This window comes from Phaethon aethereus (assembly GCF_964289735.1).
Source record: "Phaethon aethereus genome assembly, chromosome: Z".
Lineage (NCBI taxonomy): Eukaryota > Metazoa > Chordata > Aves > Phaethontiformes > Phaethontidae > Phaethon > Phaethon aethereus.
In genome coordinates, this window is record NC_138577.1 from 55,061,583 (window position 1) to 55,084,607 (window position 23,025).

The following is a 23,025-nucleotide window of genomic DNA, read 5'->3' on the forward strand; positions in this document are numbered from 1 at the left end:
AACGTAGCTAAGTTTTAGGTACAGTAGCAAATTTGAACACTGCATTACAGGAACTTATGTTTGTTACATTTCTTTTTTTTTTTCTTGGAAGAACTGGTCAAAACAGTAAGGCAATGGACAAAACTCAGAATGTGAACAATCAAGTATGTTATATCTCAGTATTTTCCCTTATATTTCAAAACTTTATATTGTCACTGCAAGTTCACACCTTTCCACTGCCTTCAGAGTTGCATTTCTTCAGCATGCAAGAGACATTTTCTCTGATAGTGTCTTCAAATCTCTCATTTCCTCTATCAGAGAAAATGAGAGATGTAAGTCCTCAAAACATCAGGTAAATTTAGGTGTACCTGCTTAAGCCAAACTTTACCATAAACAACTGGCCTGGGGGAAACCTTATGAGGAACAGAGTTTAAGAATAAATCCTCAAATCTTTAAGCTTTAAAACCTTGTTTTAAGAAAAATCTACTTCCCTCCATCAGGGGAATACGTGAAGTAATATTTTTATACTGGTTTTAATAACACAGCTTCACGCTCTCATTAAATTACTGATTAAAGAAAACAAAAATAAAAGAACATCCACACCTAAACAGGGATAATATTTTTCCAAAAATTCATGACTTGTATATCCTTTTTTTCAACCTATATAACCTTGTTAACCAAGATACCTCGTGGTGGTAAAGGTCTTCTTCTGATGAAGTTTCAACTACTTCTTCCTCAAGTGCCTCTTCTTCCCCTTCACATACAGCGCTTTCAAAGACAATGCTTCTCTGAGCAACCTCCTGCAATAGAGTTTTATTTTTAAGACTTGACTCCTCTACAGATCTGGTGCTACTCAGATTTTGAGAAACGGGAGTTAGCTGTTGGGAAAGCTACTTGTACTGATTTGTCTATACACTTTTCATGTACAGCTGTGCATAAACAGCATTCATAACATCCTAGTTTAAAAGCTCTGCATAATTAAAAAGAGTCTTTCTAAGAAGACACTCATCAAGTTCTCCCAAAATTTGCTTTTTCTAATATAATTTAAGTATTTTCCTTCAGTTGCAAGATGTCATAATGACTGCTCTACCCAAAGTTTTAACTCCCACCTTACCAGAATTAATGCCTCATTGCTTAAAGTGAGTTTCACTGTAGCATTCCCCACTCCCCATAAATAAATCAGTTTTCCTTAAAACAGTGTAAGAGACAAATCACTGAAGAGTTTACAAAAACCTTTTATTTTCAAAGCATGTTCTAAGGCAGTTCTTGGCATGAGGGCAGTGTCTGAACAAATCGTTCTTCTACTTCTTATACTCAATATAGGGGAAAAATGTCACATGCTTCAATAGATGGCATTCCTAAACTGCAGTTAAGACAGACAGGGGTACAGTATGCTTGGTGGGAAAGCAAAAGGACAAAACTTTACACATGAATGCACATGAGTGTTTAGTAAAGTCCTAACAATGGTTCTACCTGCATCTTTATAGGGGATGCAGAAAGAGAAGTTTAAACACATCTGAAGTACTTTACCTCCCCCTGGGAATTTTTCAGTACAACTTTCACATCTCTACAAGTGCCCCAAGAATTCCGATTCTTCCAGATGAGGTCAGTGGGAGGGCTAGCAGTTACTCCAGCATTTGCAGCCCAGACCTGTTAAAAGGAGAAGTCACATGTAAGCATTATTTCCTTGTCTTATACATTTCCATGTTATTTACTGAGTTAATGTATTCCATTTAAGTGACACTGATAAATCTCCTCCAGTTAAGAAAATACAAGTCTCTGCCTACCTACTTCCAAAGCTGCTTACAATAAAACACTCCTGCTTTTTTTTTAATGTGGAGACTTTTGAATATGTAAATGCACCTGTTTATGGTCAAAATTATTGCTCCATATAGAAAAGTTTCTGAAAAATATGTCTCTGTCCAACTTCTTCCCAGCAACTGATACAACTAATGCCCAATAAAAATGTAGGTGATTATTTTCTGAATATGTACACAGAAAGGTCAAAAGTAAAAACCTTGTGTCTTACTGACACACACAAGCTGGCCTAAAGCACGTTTAACTGAACAGCCGAAGACTGACAACTTACTGTGACGTTTTGGCCTGCCTGTAGTACATATTCTGGTGAATATCTGTAACTAGCTGAAGTGTCTCCTATTTTTTGGATCATCTCCCATTCTCCCATAGGTTGATCCTAATAAAAAAGGAGAGAAAAAAACTTCCATCAGCAGTCATTTTCTCTTCCATGTGTATGTATTTTACATATAAGGCCATGAGGTACATATAATTTTCAGTAAAAACATTTATTATCACTTGATCTTCAGCATGCAATCAGAATAATTTTATTTAAATTTGTCTTACCTTTTATTCAAGTTAAAGCTTAATACATCCTTCTTTTCAGTTCTGATGTTATATTAACTAACATTTATGAGTTGCATCAGTTTTGTAATTGCTTGGTCCAGAAAAATAAATAATAAATATTAAAATCCCCTTACAAATAGATTTTTTGAAGCACAGAATGACAAGCAGGCTTCTTAGGAAACAAAATATTCCCGTCAGTCTTCATAAAATGTGTTCCTACATATGCACACATCCCACTACATACTCCTTTGCAAGACCTACATTACATTTCCTTTCCATTATTTTTTGCCTATCAATTACCTAAAAAGCACCAGCAAATCTAATAAAAAAACATATAGAAGTCAGCATTAGAGAATGACTATTTCAAAACAAGGATTGATCTTTTCTAAATTCTCCCACCAACAGACAGTTTCTAAACATTAAATAGTTGCCATTGGAGTTGGAAAACAGGCAGTTAAGATTATCTAGAATAAACAATCTGATTTATCTTAATGGGTACTGACATTCAGTTGGTCGTTGTAACAAAACATACCATACTTAAAGAGGATTTTATATATTTTCTATCTGTATAAACAAACTGTCAAACACTTGTGAAAATTCCCCAAGTACAACTTATTACACTGCACTACAGACAGTTGCTCAAATCTAGACCCCTGACAAACTACTATAACCATGAACCATCCATGGCTACTTTAACAGAACTGATGGTCCTTCCATGGAACAATGAATGTGCAGTTAAATTAAATAAAAGGGAGGGAAACCCACATGGTACACAAAGGAGGGGAGAAATCCCATAAGCTTGAAAAACCCAAAAAAGAAAAAAATGGCAGGTCCTGACTCACTAGAAGTAGTCTTAGATGACTAAATTGAGACAAATCAAAATGCTTAGCTGTCTAGACCAAGACAGTCATCACGGTTTCTTCCATTCAGTATATGAAGTCAGCATTCTCAGCCAACACCCCAAGCAGGTAATTAAGATACATATGTATCACCATCTGGAGGAGTCTGTCTCTTCATTGATTGGAAGGGACAGAGGCACTGGGAACCAGACCAATCTTTATCATCTAAACATCAAGAGGAGCTGCCTTTTAGTGAAGGTAAAGGATTTAAGAAATTATAGCCCCCAGCCTCCAACTCCTCCTCTGCTGACTCACAGAACTGTATATAGCATGGGACTTTTTTTTTTCTTAAACAGAAATTGCAAGTAATGTCGGGGAAGGGAGGGCGGCAGGAGGGAAAGTGTGTAGGAATATAGCAAAAGGAATATACAGTTAGCATCCACTGAGGGCAACATAAGGAAGAGCTTTGGTTATTAGTCAAATGAAGTACCCTTTGATAAATAGATATGTGTGTTCCCCCCAATACAAACTCCAACCTACTCATAGAATGAAATAATCTGAGTAGCCGTCATAAAGGTGGCTTTGGTATGGGAACTGAGGGCTCCTAAAAACTGTGGATGCAAGCCAAGGGAGAAGGAAAACTATGATTTAGAGAAGCTATATACACGTACAAGGGACACAATTAATTAGATTTAGGCATTTATTTTGCATCAGCATGTATTTCTTTTGGGGCATTTTAAGGCAGAGAAAATTCTTAAAAGGCTTTTAAAGTAGCTTAATGTCTGCTTGCACTACTTCCTATCAATTACAATGTTATCTATAAAACTTGACATGCAGATCACTTGCCAGGCAGAACTCTGAAGAGTGATGTAACACTCTGGTGGGTGGGCAAACTAGCAGTAAAACAATTGCTATGAAAAGAATTAAAAATCATTACAAAGAAGTCATCACTAATCCAGAATACTGTATGAAAGCTTATTTTGTGACACATTAGTTGCTTAGTGCCATCTCTTATAAAGTGTGCTTTAGCATCAAGGTCAACATGAAGCCTGAGGGCTTAAAGGGTGATGAGGATGCTTTCTATCTCTAAACAGTCCATTGTAAAGTCATGATACGTGAGCATTTTCAAACCTGTCCAGAGGTGTTCTTTAAGATGATGAATTTTCCATCAATGTCTATCTGCTCAATGGAGACATTTCCAGTGGCAGAAGCTGAGTGGGAAATGCTAATACTACTGCTGGCTTCAGATTCATCCATATCAATCCTCTTCCTCTTCTTGCTGGTTGTATGCACACTACGGCTCATTGAAACTGCCACTTGGGAAGATTGAGAATGTTTCAATCTGTATCACAGAAAGGAAGAAATATGCAGACATCACACTTTGGTTTTACTTTTTCCACTTTTTTTTTTTTAATAAACTTTTTTCCTCTCTCCTCTTCTTCCCATAGAATTATTGTGGCAGGAGCAGCCCCTGCAGGTCTAACAGCAGGGCACGGGGCCCTTGGTGACGTCTGTTTCTGTGCACATTTACCCCCAGCAATTCACCCCAGACACCTGACCCCACCAGAGACCCCCCTCAACCAATGAGTCCGCCTAGGAGTTCCTCCACCACAGGAATCGTATGTGACCACGACCAACAGGTGACTACAGTTCAGGTCTGAGCTGGGCTATAGATGAGGCCCCATTGGAGACCCCATGAGTGGTTCTCCTTGAGCAGTGGGTCTGTGGCTGGAGCCATCCAGAGACTGAGTTCCTGGGAGCTGAGAGTCCTCGCCTTATAGGTGGGTGTTACACACACTTCGTGTCATCATTCTAAGCTCAGAGTCTAAGCTTGCAGTGTGTAGCATTAGTTCCCAACTGACATCTAGAACTGTACATAAGTTGTGTCTGCCAAAGTGTTTGTAATATAAGATCCCTGTTCAGTTTGATCATTTTACCTTTTTCCTGACCCCATTAAACTTTTCTTAGAACATATTTTGTTGGTCTTGCACGACAATGATACAGCAAGAATGTACAGGTGTATATTAAACAAAGGACGTCACATGAAAAAGTGAAGCCTTAGGTACATTTTGAAGAATTGAATACAATGTTGTCAAACAGCTGATTAATGCTTTTGGAGCACAGAATACTGATGGACTACTAAATTAAGATCATAAAGGCATCTCTATGCATTTGTTAAAGAATGCAGTCCTGGATAGGTCAAATAAGTAAAGAAAAAACCTCTTAGGGGGACATAAGCAACTGTAGGAAATTTATGCAAAAACCCAATGGCACAAGAACTTTTGCTGTTTAATCTCTACACTTGAGAGGAATCAGTGAAGTAGGATATCACTGAGAAAACAGTGAAGTATCAAACTGCTTTAAATGACAGCTGTGATTTACCAGGTGAAAATTCTCAGTATTGCTGAACTCTGGGGTCAGATGTGGAAAATGCAGCTAAGCTGATAAGCTGGACAATCTTAACAGCTATTACTTTAGGAAAATTACTCTATACTTAAAGAAAATTTGGCTTACAATGAAATAAACTTGTAATTAACTCTGAAAAATAATGGCACCAAATAGACCTGCAAATGACAATTCATTATGTCCTCCGTGCTGTATCTTAATAGAAGAATGCTATTTGTTCCCTTGAAAGCTATTGGTCTCATGGAGACTTTGAAGTGTGTCAGACAGGAGAGGGAAAAACCAAACAGTGCCTTGGAAACTGTAGTAAAACATTTAATGAATGTATTCCCAATAAGAACCGTCTTTTAACAGAGAATGAGACAAGTAAGGGAAGCATACAGATACCAGGATTTGATGTTACATTCTTTCATACCTCTCATCTTCACTCTCCAGCAATTTCCGGTACGCACTGATTTCCGTATCAAGTGCCAGTTTAACATCCAGAAGTTGTTCATAGTCATTCAGCTGCTCCCCCATCCGATTTCTGATCATTGTCATTTCTTGATCTTTCTCAAACAGTATTTTGCGATGCTTTTCCCGTTCCTTGGCCAGGTTCTCCTCAAGCTCTTGCACTCTATTTTGCAATGCTTTAGACTAGAAAGGATTGAAAACATCAGTAGTGCAAAGGAAAGCTCACCCAAACCTCCATGCACTCTGCTATTCAGAAGACATTAGGTTAAGCATCCTCCCCCTTTTCTGAGTTCAAACTTGTCCATATTCACCTTGTTGTTCTCCACCTCATCTACTACAAACCTGACACCTTAAGTTCCAATTAAATTTACAACATACTTCGAACGGCAACTACCTGCTCCATTTTTCTGAGATCAGAAGATATGTTACTACACCTGAATTTACTCAGTTGAAAAAAACTGAACTTAAGAATTAAACTGTTGAAGACGTGCTGGACAGCACACGGAATCAAAGTGCAGCTGAGTATACTTCAGATCTTGTGGTAAGTAATTGCTCTTTAGCTTTCAGAGGTCTACTTACTGCTTCAGTTTACTGCTGCCAATTCTGAATTCTAGGAGGAAGATCCTCTAAAGCAACAGGGGTTGTTGTCAGTCAAAGTCTGTCCACCTATTATTAAAGCCTTCAAGGCTTGCTGAAAGTACAGTGGTAGGCATTTCATGAAGAAAGCTAATTTGTCACATACTAAAAATCACACCAAGCCAGCTGAACTTAATACTGTACATACAAAATGGAATGCTTATCAAAGAAAGGACAAATGATGACAGCTTTAAGGTTTACTTGCCCTGAGAATGCTTTCTTCTGTTTGATAACCTCTTGAGATTTTTTTTGAAAGTGCCCCACAATGACTTGGTTAAGTCTGGTTAGGTCTGGTTAAGTTACCATGTTTGGTACGTAGTCACTCTGCTTAGGAAGTCATCATGGTCCAGAGACAATGAAAACAGGCAGTCTAAAAGGCTGACACAGACGATCGATGTAATTGGTTATCAATGTTAAGAGTCAGATAAGGAATTTAATTAAACAAAAACAAAAAACCCCCCCAAAGTCAAGTGTTACATGGAAGATCCTAGTGGAAACTACTACAGAGCTCAGTGTTGGTAACTCAAACCAGACCAGCATCAGTGATAAGAGAGTTGCCTTCTTCCAAGAGAACAAAGCTAAAGTTAGTGCTAGAAAATGGAAAACAACTCTACTGTCAGACATCACTATCACTACCAAAAAGAAAAAAGAAAATCCACAGAAGCAAAATAGGGTTTTTCGTGGAAAATTACAGTCAAACTGGCAGAAGTTGATTTTGATAGCCCTGAAGTTAACAATCAACACATCTGCAAATTCAGAAGCTAGTTCTCTGAATCTAGCTGTCACTGCCAACTAAGTAGATCTGAGCAGATAAAACTCATAATCCAATTCTTGTGTAACCTCATGCACATTCATTACATCACCTGATGTTTTCCAGAGACTAACTTGCCTATATAACAAAATATCTGGGAAGACTTATACTAGTATCTGCCAAATTATTTGGAAAATTATAAAATAATGTCCCCTGCATTTATATTCTTCCCTTGAATGACACAGAATTTTGATGTCCTACAAGAGTCCACAGTACAGGAGGAATACAATTCAAACGTATTGCAGAAAGGATCAAAGCCAAATATCACTAATATTTCATATTTTTTAAAAAAATAAAATGTTTTGTTGCATTTTCAACTGATTAGTAAGTTACAAAAGCCCACTTCAGAACCAACTCCTAACATTTCTCATTTTCACTCTAGATTTTCCACTGCAGGGAACACCAAATGAGCTAGTACTGAACATATGGTTTGTCATAGGTTGTGTCATACTTCTTGTGGTGTGACCTATGTGCTCCGTGATCTCACTAAGTATAATTAGTTTCAGCTCAAGACCTTGCTCTACAAATGCTCAAGTACAGTTTTTTCAGTTGTTTGATGTATTTCTCAGTCTCATATTTCATCCTAATCCTGGGAAGATCACTCAATCTTTTTTTTTTTTTTTAAGAATTCTAGATGCAAACTGGATCTAGGATGAAAAGAGACACTAACATAAGGGGAATGAAGGGATCGAGAGCAGCCCTGCTGAGGACTTGGGGGTACTGTGGTGAATGAAAAGCTGAGCATGAGTCGGCAATGTGCGCTCACAAGCCAGAAGACCAACTGTATCGTGGGCTGCATCCAAAGAAGCGTGGACAGCAGGTTGAAGGAAGTAATTCTGCTGGTCTACTCCGCTCTGGAGAGTCCCCACTTGGAGTCCTGCATCCAGCTCTGGAGCCCTCAGCACAGGAAAGATGGACCTGTTGGAGTGGGTCCAGAGGAGGGCCACAAAAATGATCAGAGGGATGGAACACCTCTCCTCTGAGGACAGGCTGAGAGAGTTGGGGTTGTTCAGCCTGGAGAAGAGAAGGCTCTGGGGAGACCTTCATGCAGCCTTCCAGTACTTAAAGAGGGCCTATAGGAAAGATGGAGACAGTTTTTAGCAGGGCCTGTTGCGATAGGACAAGGGGTAATGGTTTCAAACTAAGAGAAGGTAGATTTTGACTAGATACAAGGAAGACATTTTTCACAATGAGGGTGGTAGAACACTGGAAGAGGTTACCCAGAGAGGTGGTAGATGCCCCATCCTGGAAACATTCCAGGTCAGGTTGGACAGGGCTCTGGGCAACCTGATCTAGTTGAACATGTCCCTGTTTATTGCAGGGGGGTTGGACTAGATGACCTTAAAAGGGCACTTCCAACTCAAAGTATTCTATGATTCTAATATGCAGACAGAGACTGCATATTCCAGCTCTGGCTTTGAATGTTGCTTCTATGCTAGGCTGTCCAATTACTACAGAACAGAAATAGATTGCCTAGAACTTGAAGAACTTTTAATATGGAGCTCTTGTCTAGAATTGTCCCATCTATCTGCAAAAGTTTCTGCAAAAGCCAGTTAACAGTACCACCTTTCAAATACTCTATAGCATGATACTGCACAAAAAAATTCAACTTTGTTGCAAGGAGACATTAAGAAATTTCAAGTACAGAATAGTAGAACATAAGACAAATTCAAGTCATGATGCTGAACCTACTTAGAAGTTAAGGGAAAGAAAGTCCTTTTCATCAAGTCAACAGCTGTAATTAGCAAAACTGAACAGTCACAAACAGTTTGTTACCTCTTTCTGAAGGCTGTTGATATGGGAAGACAGATTATCAATTTGTGCCTGACTTTGATTCAGTTCTTCTCTTACTGACTTGGCTGCAGAACTTCTCCTCTCAGAGGACAATATAGCACTCTCAAGCTGCAGTAGATCAAGTTAAGACATCAGTTTCAAAGTAACTTTTATTGAAAGAGAAAAAAGCGTCGCTAAAACCCACACACAACACTAAGCCGCAAAGTTCCTCTCTGTAGCTCTAACACAATGAAACACAGCTTTCTTTAGGATTAAATATGGTGGCTCAATGACCATGCTGGATTGCCTTGCCTGAAATTACAATCCTCTGAATATTTGTTCTAGGATTAAAAATTTAAAATTTTCCCTTGTACACATTACTGAAGTTGGACTGCTAAGCTCAGTTTTTATGCTGGTCAATATTTAGCTTTAAATATTTAATTACTGCAGCACTATTTTTGAGTATGCTTAAATAGAAGCTAATCCGAAATTACTGATTCTCTAAAAACAAGCCAATTTATGTTAATTGGCAGCTAACATAAGCAAATTGGTAATGTGCCTTCTGATTACAGCACCAGTGCCATTACTCACTACTGCTTCGTTCTATCACAACTTCAAGCTCAAATAATTTTATTCTTTTAAACTGGCTACATCATTCCTGCTGTACACTGCCACACCTACTTGAGCAGCACCACAGACTTATTATTGAACTTGTAGTTGCAGATAAAATGGAATCTAAAAAAAAAATTATATTAAGAGTCCAAAAATACAGAAACAGTATACCTGAAGAGAGGGAACAAGAAAGCCACAATTACAAAAAGATTTTTTGACTAAAAATATTTTAAAAAAAATGTTGGCTAGATCTTTTTTTAAATAAGTTTTTCCAATTCAGATTGAAGCCCTGAAGATAAGCAACTGCACACTGTTAAGACTGAAAACTGTGCTAATAAATTCAGTTTGTATCAACTTTTCTGATATAACATCCCACCTTGTTTTTAAAAATGCTAACTGCAACAAGTATAGACACAGAAACCAAGTTCAGTTGAGACATCAGGATCTCTCCTGACAGGCATGCTTCAGACAGAAATGCTGAATCATAGCACATGAAGGAAATTATGAAGCATAACTGTTTTCAGCTTAAGTATGCTTCCTCTCTGGAAGAGTGAAAAGCAGAAATCATTGGGTGTGGTAAAACTTCCACATATTTTGTACAGGGTCCAAGGACTCAGGATGCCATCTTTTCAGGAAGTCCTATTATGAAATAAGTTTTATACAAAATATGGGACACCTTATTGATCAAGACTATGTTACTGTTGATGTATAACAACACATGAACTTTCCTTGAATTCACAGTAATCCCAGTGCTAATCACTTCCCCCCCGCAGTTTACCTTCACACAGTTCTTCATACTCTTACATTATTGTACTTCCTGACAAATAAATCTGCTCCCAAAATGAGATCTGAAAATGCAAATTCACATTCAAAAGCATGATAATTTTAAACCAAGCTCCATAATAAAGTCCTCTGAAATGCAGGTAAATAAGGTACCTTTACATTAAATAAAAGAAAAATAAAGTACAGACAACTGTATGTTCTGAAAAGATGTTCTCACTTTGGCATTGTAATTCTGTGTAAGCTCTTCTTTGTACATTTTCATTTGTACATCATGCTGTGCTCTCAGCTCATGAAGGGCTTGGGTCAGTTTATAGTCACATTCACACTGATGCCCAGAACGAGGGTCACCTGCGTGAGTTTCATATTTCTTTCTTGTTTCTTTGATTTCCTAAGAAAAACAGAAAAAATAAAATAACATTCAGCAAATATGAGACAAATCAAGTTTTAGAAGACTATCATCTGAGTGGATAGCGATGCAGAAAGGAACTAAACAGGTAATTTCTCTAATCAGCATCTTCCCCACTTGTATGCTTGCCAGTGGTCTCTGAAAAAAAGGATTCCAACAACATGAACAAAGGGGCAAATACAACCAGCAAGGAAATGTGCACAGGGAACAAAAGACAGTATGGTTGGGTACATTTATAGCTGCTCTAAGGTTTCTCCTGGAAAGCCTCAAGTACTACAAATGAAAGGAAGGATGGCAAGAAAAAAACTCTAGAAGACAAATATTCATCAACTTCTTATCCAAAAGCACCCTATAAGAAAGTTCTGAAATTAAAAAACAGTACAAGCCCATAGCATCTGTTTAAGTGTTCCTCTCTATTTCTCACAAAGAGATTATGGGATAAATTATTAATCTACTTTCTCATTACTATGAAAAGACATGTACATTGCAATACCATTTGCAGAATTTAAAATGAAACAACATGATATATGAAGCTATTTTATCACAAGACCTCTGAGTTAAAATCATTTTTCCTAGGAAAAAAAAAGTTGGAATTCTTCTAGTTAGTAGAGGTAAACCCTGCTCTGAGTGGCAGTTCAGACTAGATGACTTCCTGAGGTCCCTCCTAACCTAAATTATTTTATTCTAGAATGACACCGCCCCCAGTTGTCATCTTCCCTTTCAAAACATTAATTCTTAAGACTAAAGCATCTACCTCCTGATACATATGTTTACGAAATTCCAAGTCCGCAGTGAGACGTTGACAATGGTTTTCAAGATCCACCTTCAGTAAGGTTTCATTTGCAAGCTGTTCCTTGGCAGCTGTTAAAGAGGCTTGAAGCTTTAAGAAAAAGAAATAGAAGAATCAACACAACAATGATTATATAGTAGAACTCACACAACACACTGACCTCAGCTACCTAGAAGTACAGCTAACTACATGTTATGGTTGAATTTGACAATCAAAACCAGTATTTACACCACTAATGTATTCCCCGCCCCACCCCTTTTGCAATTGCTTGCCTAAATAAGTTCTAGGTATTTCACATCGGTTCGTAGCATTTTAATGCTAGCTACCTGTTTTCCTTAAAAAAAACTTTAGGTTTTCTACATAGCAAAAAATACCCATTTCCTGGTCTCCTCAACTCATCCTCCTGAGGTGGTGTTGCTTAAGATCACAAATAACGTGTTTCAAAGGGTTAACAAAACTAGCATAAGACTTTCTTCTTTCTTCTCTGTTCTATCAAATGCCCAGAAGATGAAAAACCACAGGCAGAACCAAACAGAGGGCAGAGAGAATCATAAACTGTTACTTGTCAGTTATTTATCTGTATTTGTGAAATCAGTCTCTCCCCCAGAACAGCTCTGCAATTTGTCAAGTTTATTTTGATTCTTCACCTTCTTTCTTCAAGAGAAGTACCATTACTTGCAATTTGAGTGTCTGCAATTTTAAAAGCCCTCTATTCCACCATTCATGTTATTGATAAACTGAACAGTACTGGGAACAGACACCTAATCAATACTGCTTCCAATGTTGGCTGTGCACAACAGTTTCTTCTAGTTGTGACTAGATGACAGGGTTGCATCCATTTTTTGGCTATAAAATTGCATTTTACCAGAAGGACAGCTCTTACTATGGACATATTATATATAAAACACGTTACTTGCTGACAGAAGCTTGATGGTAAGTATTTCTTCTTCTCACCTGTACAACCTCAACTCTTAAATCATCAATTCTTCTCTCCAGATTTTTCTTATCATCAAGGGCTGTGGATAGTGCAACTTCTTTAGAATGAAGGACTGCTTGAAACTCTTGAAGTCTGAGTTGGAGTCCATTAAGATCAGCTTCCTTTTTTGCATAACTGGAATAAATCAGAGAAAGTAGTAAGAAAGTCTGGATATGCCCACAAAGTAGACTGCTGACTAATAAAACAAGGCTCAACCTAAATCTTAGACTTGAGAGACACCCAACAGAAACATTGTGATTTATATTAGAGTAAATTAAGCCAAGACAACTCCTTAGTTCTGCTTTCTCATATGATATTACAATAGCTTAGTATTTTGCTTGGGCTGTAGAAACCTAAAAATAGGGGACACTCAGAACATCAAACAAGTCTGAGAGGCATACACGGAAAGGCGAAACTGTGTGTTTGTTAAAGGTACCTCTTGTTTTCTCTTTAGCTAGCCACTGTAAAAATGTCATACCTTCACCAGAAACTCAATAGGAAGTAATAAGTTCTCCCATCAGAGGGATTTTTCCATAGGGTGAAGACAAGTACATTATCTTCATTGCCTTTTATCCATGCAGGAAATTGTGCAAATCCACTGACTGGGCTGCAAATAGCCCATTTCCAATTAACAGACGAACTTCTCAATGGAAATTGATGTTCATTATCTATAAGCCAGTCCTCAATACGCAGAAGCTGTAGCATACTGAACTGCTTTGCATCACCCTTTGAACCATACCTAATGGCAAGGTTCCACAGATCTGAGGAAAGTTACCCAAGTCCCGTCTATCCCACCAACAATAGTCTGCGCCGTCACTGAAACAGTATACGCTGTGCATATGGAAACAAAGAATTCAAATGAGAAAAGTAAAGTAATGCCAGAAACACAAACCCACACTCTTCAGCCTGAATTAATTATTCACAAATAATGCTACAGCAGGCCACCATCAAAAACAGGGGATAGGAAAACCATACTCAGGAATTGAAATGGCTGCTGACCTTTAGATGACACAAGCAGCTGTGTTTAAATGTGTAACGCAAGTTCTTCCACCTTGAAGTTGATTCTTTTTCTCTCTGGGATACCCACATTTCTCTAATAATGGCAGTAGCATATAGAAGTTCTAGATGTTTCTAATCAGACTATGAACATTTTACAGGAATGGACAGATTCAGGCTCAATAAGACAACAGCACATTCTTCTTCAGTTTTCACACTTCTCGTTGCAGAAGTAAAAAAATCACAATTCACAACACTAAACTGAAGATACTGAAAATCAGATAAAGATTCTTGAGAACAAGATTCAAAAGTGTTAAAGATTAATACATTCACTAAATTTTTAATCACTATAATGCTTACAAGAAACAATAGCAATGCTTCTCAGCAAAACAGGAGTAATGCGAAATCAGCACACAATTTTAAAAGGAAAGACTCTCAAATTCAAAAGATGCTTTAGCAAGATTACACGCAAGCAGATGCAATTAACGACATGCTCATTAGAGACGGCTGCACAAAGGCTTGCAAAAAAAAAAAACCACCACCCACAAAAAACCCCATCTGTAGAAATAAAGTTAATGTTGGGGTGTTTTAGCACTGCAGCCACAAGATGGCAGACCCAGCCCTAGCTAATCCCACTCCTGCGGGGTAACACCACCCTCACCCAAGTGAGAGCCTGCAACACACAGAGGCTCTTCTATACTCAACTATTTTTACTTTTTTTTGTTTGTTTGTTTTGTTTTGTTTTGTTTTTTTCATTTCTGCTGCTCAACGCTATCCAGTCCCTTCACGGCATTTTATGTACCACTTCTTAGACCCAAAATTTCAGAGCAGTTGTGTTTGCAGCTCAGACAATTCCCCTGTCACAAGCCTCCTTTTACTTTCATGATCATGCATATCATTTCCCATCCCTTCCTCAGACCTGAATTAGGGAGGCTGTTTATTTTCACCACACTTTTTTTTCCCCTCATTCTTTAAGATTTGAAATATCAAAAGAAGCCTTCATGTTTATTCACCTACAGCAGTACCCACTCTGGAAGTGGAGTATGCATGGAGTCCACTATATATGTATATGCACATACACAAGACAGTATCAACTATAGAAACAAATGCAGGTTTTCATGAGGGATTAAAAATGTTAACAGAATAAGTTCTGGCACTTAAGTTGAGGAAGTCACACCGTTATCTATGGGACTGAAGCCAGAAAATCAGAGAATCCAACAAATAGGTAACTGGGCCTTAAAATTAATTTTGATAAAGAACAAGAAAAGTTTTACAGTACTTTGAAAGTAACTAGAAGCTTGAGTTTGAAGCACTCAAGGTCATAGCTACAGCACAAGAGCAATTCCCTGCCTCCCACCATACCCCCAAACATCAGGTTTTTGCTAAGTATGACACCACAGGGAAATGTAAACAAGACAATGAAGAACCTCCATGTTCGCATTATGAAGTGCCCTATATTGTGACCAGTACTGTTTAATATCTTTGTAAATGACACAGACAGTGGGATCGAGTTGTACCCTCAGCAAGTTTGCAGTTGACACCGAGCAAAATGGTGCAGTTGACACGCCTGAGGGACGAGATTCCATCCAGAGAGACCTGGACAAGCTCAAGGAATGGGCCCAGGTGAACCTCATGAGGTTCAACAAGGCCAAGGGCAGGGTCCTGCACCTGGGTCAGGACAAGCCCTGGTATCAGTACAGGCTGGGAGATGAAGGGATTTAGAGCAGCCCTGCTGAGAATTACTTGCAGGTACTGGTGGATGAAAAGCTAGACATGAGCCACCAATGCAGAGTGATGTCATAAAGGTTGCGATCTTGAGGTTATCTGGTCACGATCTAGTTGAAGATGTCCTTGCCCACTGCACCGGAGTTGGACTAGATGGCCTTTAAAGGTCCCTTCCAAAACAAAGATTCTATGAAGCTACATTTGTAACATCTGAATATCCAGCAAAATTAATAGAAATTATAGTTATTTTTTCCTTTAAGAAAACCCCACTTATTTTCTACTCCTGTATTTTTGTATTATGAAGTTAAGATTCTTCAAAAAGGGTGTTTGGAAAGCCTACACCCACCACAGCCACTGCAAAGCTGCTGCCCATCACTCCAGATTTTTCACCTGAAGCAAGTTAGCCCTTCTGGACAGAGTCTGCTGTTGGTACAGGGCGGGGGTGGGGGTCAAGGGTCACCCCGACACAAACCCCACAGACCCCATGCTCAATTACATCTGGGTAAAATCAGGATGGGGCTGGGGTAGGAGTCAAGGGTCAAGGATCACCCTGACTCAAACCCCACAGGCCCCCATGCTCAATTACATCTCAGTGACCTCAGGATGAGGTAGGTGTAGGGGTCAAGGGTCAAAGGTCACCCAGACTCAAACCCCACAGCCACTCATGCTCAATTACATCTGGGTGAGCTGGGGATAGGGTGGGGCTAGGAGTCAAGGGTCAAAGGACATCCTGACTCAAACCCCACTGCTCCCCATGCTCAATTATATCTGGGTGAGCTCAGGACTGGGGTAGGGATCAAACATCACCCTGACTCAAAGACCACAGCCCCCCATGCTCAATTACGTTTCCATGAGCATGGGACAGGGTTTGGGTAGGGGTCAAGGTTCAAGGGTCACCCCAACTCAAGCCCCGCAGCCCCCCATGCTCAACTATGCCTCGGTGAGCTTGAAACAGGCTGAGGCTAGGGATAAAGTGTCAAAGGTTACCCCGACTCAAAGCCCACAGACCCCATGCTCAGTTACATCTGGGTGAGCTCAGGACTGGGCAGGGGGTCAAAGATCATCCTGACACAAACCCTACAGCCCCCCATAATCAATTACATCTGAGTGAGCTCGAGACAGGGCTGGGGTAGGGGTAAAGGGTTAAAGGTCACCCTGACCCAAACCCCTCTGCCCCCCAAAGCTCAATTATGTCTGGGTGAGCTCAGGGTGGCGTGGGGCTAGGGGTCAAGTGTCAAGGGTCACCCTGACTCAACACCCCACTGCCCCCCATGCTCAATTACATGCGGGTAAGCTCAGGAAGGGGGTAGGGGTCAAAATCCCCCCAACTCAATGCCCACAGCCCCCCATGTTCAATTACAGCTGGGTGAGCATGGGACAGGGTTTCGGTAGGGGTCAAGGTTCAAGGGTCAGCCCAACTCAAACCCCACAACCCCCACACTCAATTACGACTGGGTGAGCTCAGGATGGTGTGGGGCTAGGGGTCAAGGGCCAAAGGTCACCTTGACTCAAACACCGCGGCCCCCCATGCTCAATTACCTCCAGATGAGCTCGGGACAGGTCACTCCGACTCAAACCCCACAGACCCTCATGCTCAGTTATGTCTGGATGAACGTGGGACAGGTCACGGCTAGAGGTCAAGTTTTCAGGGTCACCCTGACTCAAACCCCACAGCGCCCCATGCTCAGTTATGTCTGGGTGAGCTCATGATGGGGGTGGCATCAGAGTAAAAGTTCATCCTCACTCAAACCCAAAAACCCCCATGCTCAATTACATCTGGGTGAGCATGGGATGGAGTGGGGTGAGAGGTCAAGTGTCAAAGGTCAACCCGACTCAAACGCCACAGACCCCATGCTCAATTACATCTGGGTGAGCTCAGGACTGGGGTGGGGGTCAAAGACCACCCTGACACAAACCCCACAGCCCCCCATAATCAATTACATCTGAGTGAGCTTGGGACAGAGCTGGGGTAGGGGTAAAGGGACAAAGGACACCCTGATTCAAACCACGCTGCCCCCCAAGCTCAATTATGTCTGGGTGAACTTTGGATGAGGCTGCGGTAGGGGTCAAAGGTCACCTCGACTCAAAGCCCACAGCCCCCCCATGATCAATTATCTCCACATGAGCTTGGGACAGAGCAGGGCTAGGGGGTCAAGGTTCAAGGGTCACCCCAACTCAAGCCCTGCAGTCCCCCATGCTCAACTACATCCGGGTGAGCTCAGGGTGGCTTGGGGCTAGGGGTCAAGTGTCAAGAGTCACCCTGACTCAAGACCCCACAGCCTCCCATGCTCAGTTACATCTGGGTGAGCTCAGGATGGGGTGGGGGTAGGAGTCAAGGGTCAAAGGTCACCCCAACGCCAACCCCACAGCTCCCCATGCTCAATTACGTTTGGGTGAGCACAGGATGGGGTTTGGGTAGGGGTCAAGGTTCAAGGGTCAGCCCGACTCAAACCCCACAACCCCCACACTCAATTACGACTGGGTGAGCTCAGGATGGTGTGGGGCTAGGGGTCAAGGGTCAAAGGTCACCCCAACGCCAACCCCACGGCTCCCCATGCTCAAGTACGTTTGGGTGAGCTGTGGATAGGGTGGCGCTAGGGGCCAAGGGCCAAAGGTCACCCTGACTCAAACACCGCTGCCCCCCATGCTCAATTTCATCCAGATGAGCTCAGGACAGGGCAGGGCTAGGGGTCAAGGGTCACAGGTCACCCCGACTCAAACTCCACAGACCTTCATGCTCAATTATGTCTGGATGAGCTTGGGACAGGTCACGGCTAGAGGTCAAGTTTTCAGGGTCACCCTGACTCAAATCCCACAGCGTCCCATGCTCAGTTATGTCTGGGTGAGCTCATGACGGGGGTGGCATCGGAGTAAAAGTTCATCCTCACTCAAACCCAAAAACCCCCATGCTCAATTACATCTGGGTGAGCATGGGATGGAGTGGGGTGAGAGGTCAAGTGTCAAAGGTCAACCCGACTCAAACGCCACAGACCCCATGCTCAATTACATCTGGGTGAGCTCAGGACTGGATGTCAAAGACCACCCTGACACAAACCCCACAGCCCCCCATAATCAATTACATCTGAGTGAGCTCGAGACAGGGCTGGGGTAGGGGTAAAGGGTTAAAGGTCACCCTGACCCAAACCCCTCTGCCCCCCAAAGCTCAATTATGTCTGGGCGAGCTCTGGATGAGGCTGGGGTAGGGGTCAAATGTCAGCCTGACTCAAAGCCTACAGCCCCCCATGATCAATTACCTCCAGATGAGCTTGGGACAGGGCAGGGCTAGGGGTCAAGGTTCAAGGGTCACCCCAACTCAAATGTCACTGCCCTCCATCCTCAATTACATCTAGGTGAGCTCAGGGTGGTGTGGGGCTAGGGGTCACATGTCAAGGGTGACTCTGACTCAAAACCCCAGAGCTCCCCATGCTCGGTTACATCTGGGTGAGCTCAGGATGGGGTGGGGTGATGATGATGACCTGAGATGCAGGTCTATCTGCACAGGGGCCATGGCAGAAAGCCTCTACCTTTCCTGCCAGTGGTTCCATGGAAAGGCTCCAGCTCTTGAGCAAATTCCTCAGCCCAGTGCAACGGCCCTCAGCCCTTTGTTGTGATCCCAATTTGTAAGTGGATGTACACCTGAACGTCCATTAGCTGAAGTGCAGGAGTGCTGATAGCCTCTCTGATCTCCTCGGTGGGTGGGTGAACGCTAGGTGTGATATAGCTCTTTCAGAATGGGTCCGCATATTTGTGCTGCTGGTTCAGGCAAATTTCCACTTTTTCTTTGACTGTAAAATGCTCTCAATCTTCAGGTTAATTGTTCATTGCTGTATCAAAGGCTTTCATTCATTTGCTTTCTTCTGGGAAACCTTTTCCCTTTGTTTTTAGACCTCTCTTACTCGTTGGACAGTTTTGCTCTCCATTACTTTTCCTTCTGTCTGCTTGTAATTTTTCTTTCTGGAAGCACTTTCCTGTTTCTGAAACAGGGAGTGTTTCAGAACACTTGACCTTTGAGTCAAGGGTCAAAGGTCACCCCAACACCAACCCCACACCCACCCATGCTCAATTATGTCTGGGTGAGCTTGGGACAGGTCGGGGCTAGGGGTCAAGTGTTCAGGGTCACCCTGACTCAAACCCACAGCCCCACATGCTCAATTATGTCTGGGTGAGCTGATGAAGGGGGTAGTGTCGGAGTAGAAGGTCATCCTCACTCAAACCCAAAAACCCCCATGCTCAATTACATCTGGGTGAGCATGGGATGGGGTGGGGGAGGGGTCAAGGGTCACAGGTCACCCTGACTCAAAATCTGCAGACCCCATGCTCAATTACATCCGGGTGAGTACCAGACAGGGCAGGGCTAGGGGTGAAGGTTCAAGGGTCACCCTGACCGAAACCCTGCAGACCCCCATGCTGAATTATGTCTGAGTGAGCTCTAGATGAGGCTGCGGTAGGGGTCAAAGGTCACCTCGACTCAAAGCCCACAGCCCCCATGCTCAATTATCTCCACATGAGCTTGGGACAGGGCAGGGCTAGGGGGTCAAGGTTCAAGGGTCACCCCAACTCAAGCCCCGCAGCCCCCCATGCTCAACTACATCCAGGTGAGCTCAGGGTGGCTTGGGGCTAGGGGTCAAGTGTCAAGAGTCACCCTGACTCAAGACCCCACAGCCTCCCATGCTCAGTTACATCTGGGTGAGCTCAGGATGGGGTGGGGGTAGGAGTCAAGGGTCAAAGGTCACCCCAACACCAACCCCACAGCTCCCCATGCTCAATTACGTTTGGGTGAGCACAGGATGGGGTTTGGGTAGGGGTCAAGGTTCAAGGGTCATCCCGCTTCAAAGCCCACAGCCCACCCTCCCCAGCTATATTACCTTCAGATGAGCTTGGGACAGGGCAGGGCTAGGGGGTCAAGGTTCAAGGGTCACCCTGACTGAAACCCCGCAGACCCCCATGCTCAACTTCATCTGGGTGATCTCAGGGTGGGTGGTGTGGGGCCAGGGGTCAAATGTCAAGGGTCACCCTGACTCAAAGCCCACAGCCCCCCATGCACAATTACCTCCAGATGAGCTCGGGACAGGGCAGGGCCAGGGGTCAAGGTCCAAGGGTCACCCCGACTCGAAGGTCTCAGCCCCCATGCTCAATTACATCTAGGTGAGTTCAGAGTGGCGGTGGTGTCGGGAACAAACGTCACCCCGACTCAAAGCCCAGAGCCCCTCATACTCAATAACACCCGAGTGAGCTGGGGTGAAGTTTCGAGAGTGCTGCCAGCACGGCCGCGGCCGGAGCTTGCCCTCCGGAGCGACGCGCCGGCGGCGGCGGCTCCTCTCCGGCAGCCGGGCTCCAGCCGCCCGGGTCCGGGGCCGCCGCTTCCCGCCGGGCGGAGCGGAGCAGCGCTGCCTCTGGCTCGTTCACTCAACGCTGAGGGCGGCGGGAACGGCTGCCACGATGGGTGATGCTCCGCCCGCCCGCCGCCCCCGGGCCACCCGTGCCACCCCCTCCGTGTCCCCGCTCACCTGGCCCGCAGCTGGTCTAGCTCATCACGGAACTTGCCAAGTTCGATTTGCAGCTTGTTGCGCTCCTGCGCCGCTTCGCTCAGCGCCCGGCGGGCGTCGGAGAGCTCGGCTTCGTATACCGTCTTCAGGCTGGCGACCTCGCGGCAACGCACCTCCTCCTGCGCGGTTACTTGCAGCTGCAGCGTTCTGTTTTCCGCCTCCAGGCCCCGCACCTTCTCGATGTAGATGGCCAGACGGCTGTTCAGCTGCCGCAGCTCCTCTTTTTCCTGCATTCGGGAGACGTGCGTGAGGCTCGGCGCTGAGGAGGCAGCGGAGAACCGGCTCCATGGTCCACGGGGCGCGGCGGATGCCATCGCGGAGCAGCGGCAACGGACAAGCAAGACTCACGGAGAGAGCGGAGCGGAGAGCGAGAGAGAGCGGAGCGCGCCACGGCAGTAGCAAGCCAAAAGAAACAGCGTTACAGGGGCAGAACCGCGGGCGGGCGGGCGGGCGAGCGAGCGAGCGAGCGAGCGGCGAGCGAGAGAGCCAGCCACCGCCTGCCCCCGCGCAACGCCGCCGCTGCACCGACCGCTTTCCCGCAGCGCCCCTATATCTCCAAATGCCCGCCCAGCCGCCCGTCCCACTCCCCCGACCCGCCTCCGCGACCGCTAACGTCACCGACCGCCGGCCAATTGCGATCCGAGGTGGGCTGGGCGCCCCGCTCCGCCGCCGCTTGGAGGCTAAATTAAAAACCTGTGGCCGCGCCCAACTGTCAGCCGGCGCGCGAAGGGGGCAGCTCGCGCCCCGCCGCGCGGCTGAAGCGGTCCCCGCCCCGTCCTTTGTTGCCACCTCCGGCTCCGAACAACCCCCCCCGCGCGCCCGGTGGGTCCCCTCGGGCGCCCCTCCAGTGCGAGGCGGGTTCCCCAAGGCCGCCAGCCCGCGCCCCCTCGGCTCGCCTGGCCCCGCCCGCCTCCCCGCGCCTGCTCGGCCCCGGGGGAATACGCTCCCATTTGGCGATGAAGCTTATGCCTGTGAGAAAGTAATTGAAATTTGCTGCGCCTGATGGTTCCTACCCCAAATTTACTCTTCCCTTGTCTATAGGCTGCACACTGTAGTTTTGAAAACGACGCTTGGCTCCTGATCCCGCGAGTGCCTGAGCGCCGGGTTTCAAGTTGCCTCAGGTGACTACTCATTTCAATATTCAAAATGCAGTTATTCAGTTTGGGCTCACCCTGGGTTTAGGTGTCGGCATTTGAATAGTCCTTATGTGATGTTGGTTCTGGCTCCTGAAGGTTTGTTGCTAGCGTCATGCTGTGTCCTTAACTACAAGTTGAACATGAATTCTTCAGGAAAAGCACGAATCTCAGTCCTGCCAGTGTAACGGGCGAAAAAGCCACGTTCATCCATGTGGAACTGAACCTGCTGAACGTCTGGTTTATGGCTTTTGAATCAGCACTATCCCTTCACAAACAATTACGTAGGCTGCATCTCCTGGCAGTCAGTTTACAGGAGGACCACTGGGTACTGTCAGCTGTGTGTTAGTAGAAATTGGAAAGAGGAACACGGTGAACAAGTTCAAAGTGTCAGCTGGAAGCCCAACTGTACTCACAGAAATTCCTGTAGAGAGGGCTCGTCAGCAGGAAAACACTAATATTTTCCCCTGCTTACATTTCCTCGAAGTCTTTTAGTATGGTTCTTTCTAGAACAAGCCATGACAAGGTCCCACAAACCCAGTGCTTTTCCACCAGACATGAGATCACTGCTGTGGAAGCAGGGTGCCCCTTCTCAGTTCCTGGATGTTCATTCTCAGTTCAGCTAGCTTAGCAAAACAATTTTTGCAAATTTCCACTGTTAACTGACATCCCCTCAAAGAAAGGAAAAAGTATCCCAGCCACAGGGGTCGATATAACTAAAGGTAATTTAGCCATAGCAGGGAGCTCCTGCTTTTTGCCACATGGTGCCTTTGTTGACACAAACCGTTATCTGTTTCTCCTTT

At 44.0% G+C, this 23,025-nt stretch overlaps 1 protein-coding gene across 1 annotated transcript; it reads right to left on the minus strand.

The window, feature by feature from the left end:
* Positions 1 to 281: 281 nt before the first annotated feature.
* Positions 282 to 21,403, minus strand: LMNB1 (lamin B1; the record flags this gene model as incomplete). Its single annotated transcript, XM_082013308.1, has 11 exons — positions 282 to 290; positions 666 to 779; positions 1,510 to 1,629; positions 2,069 to 2,173; positions 4,311 to 4,521; positions 5,998 to 6,218; positions 9,259 to 9,384; positions 10,868 to 10,975; positions 11,811 to 11,936; positions 12,801 to 12,957; positions 21,051 to 21,403. 11 exons carry the CDS (start codon positions 21,401 to 21,403, stop codon positions 282 to 284), a joined length of 1,650 nt encoding a protein of 549 aa, XP_081869434.1.
* Between the last annotated feature and the right edge of the window lie 1,622 nt (positions 21,404 to 23,025).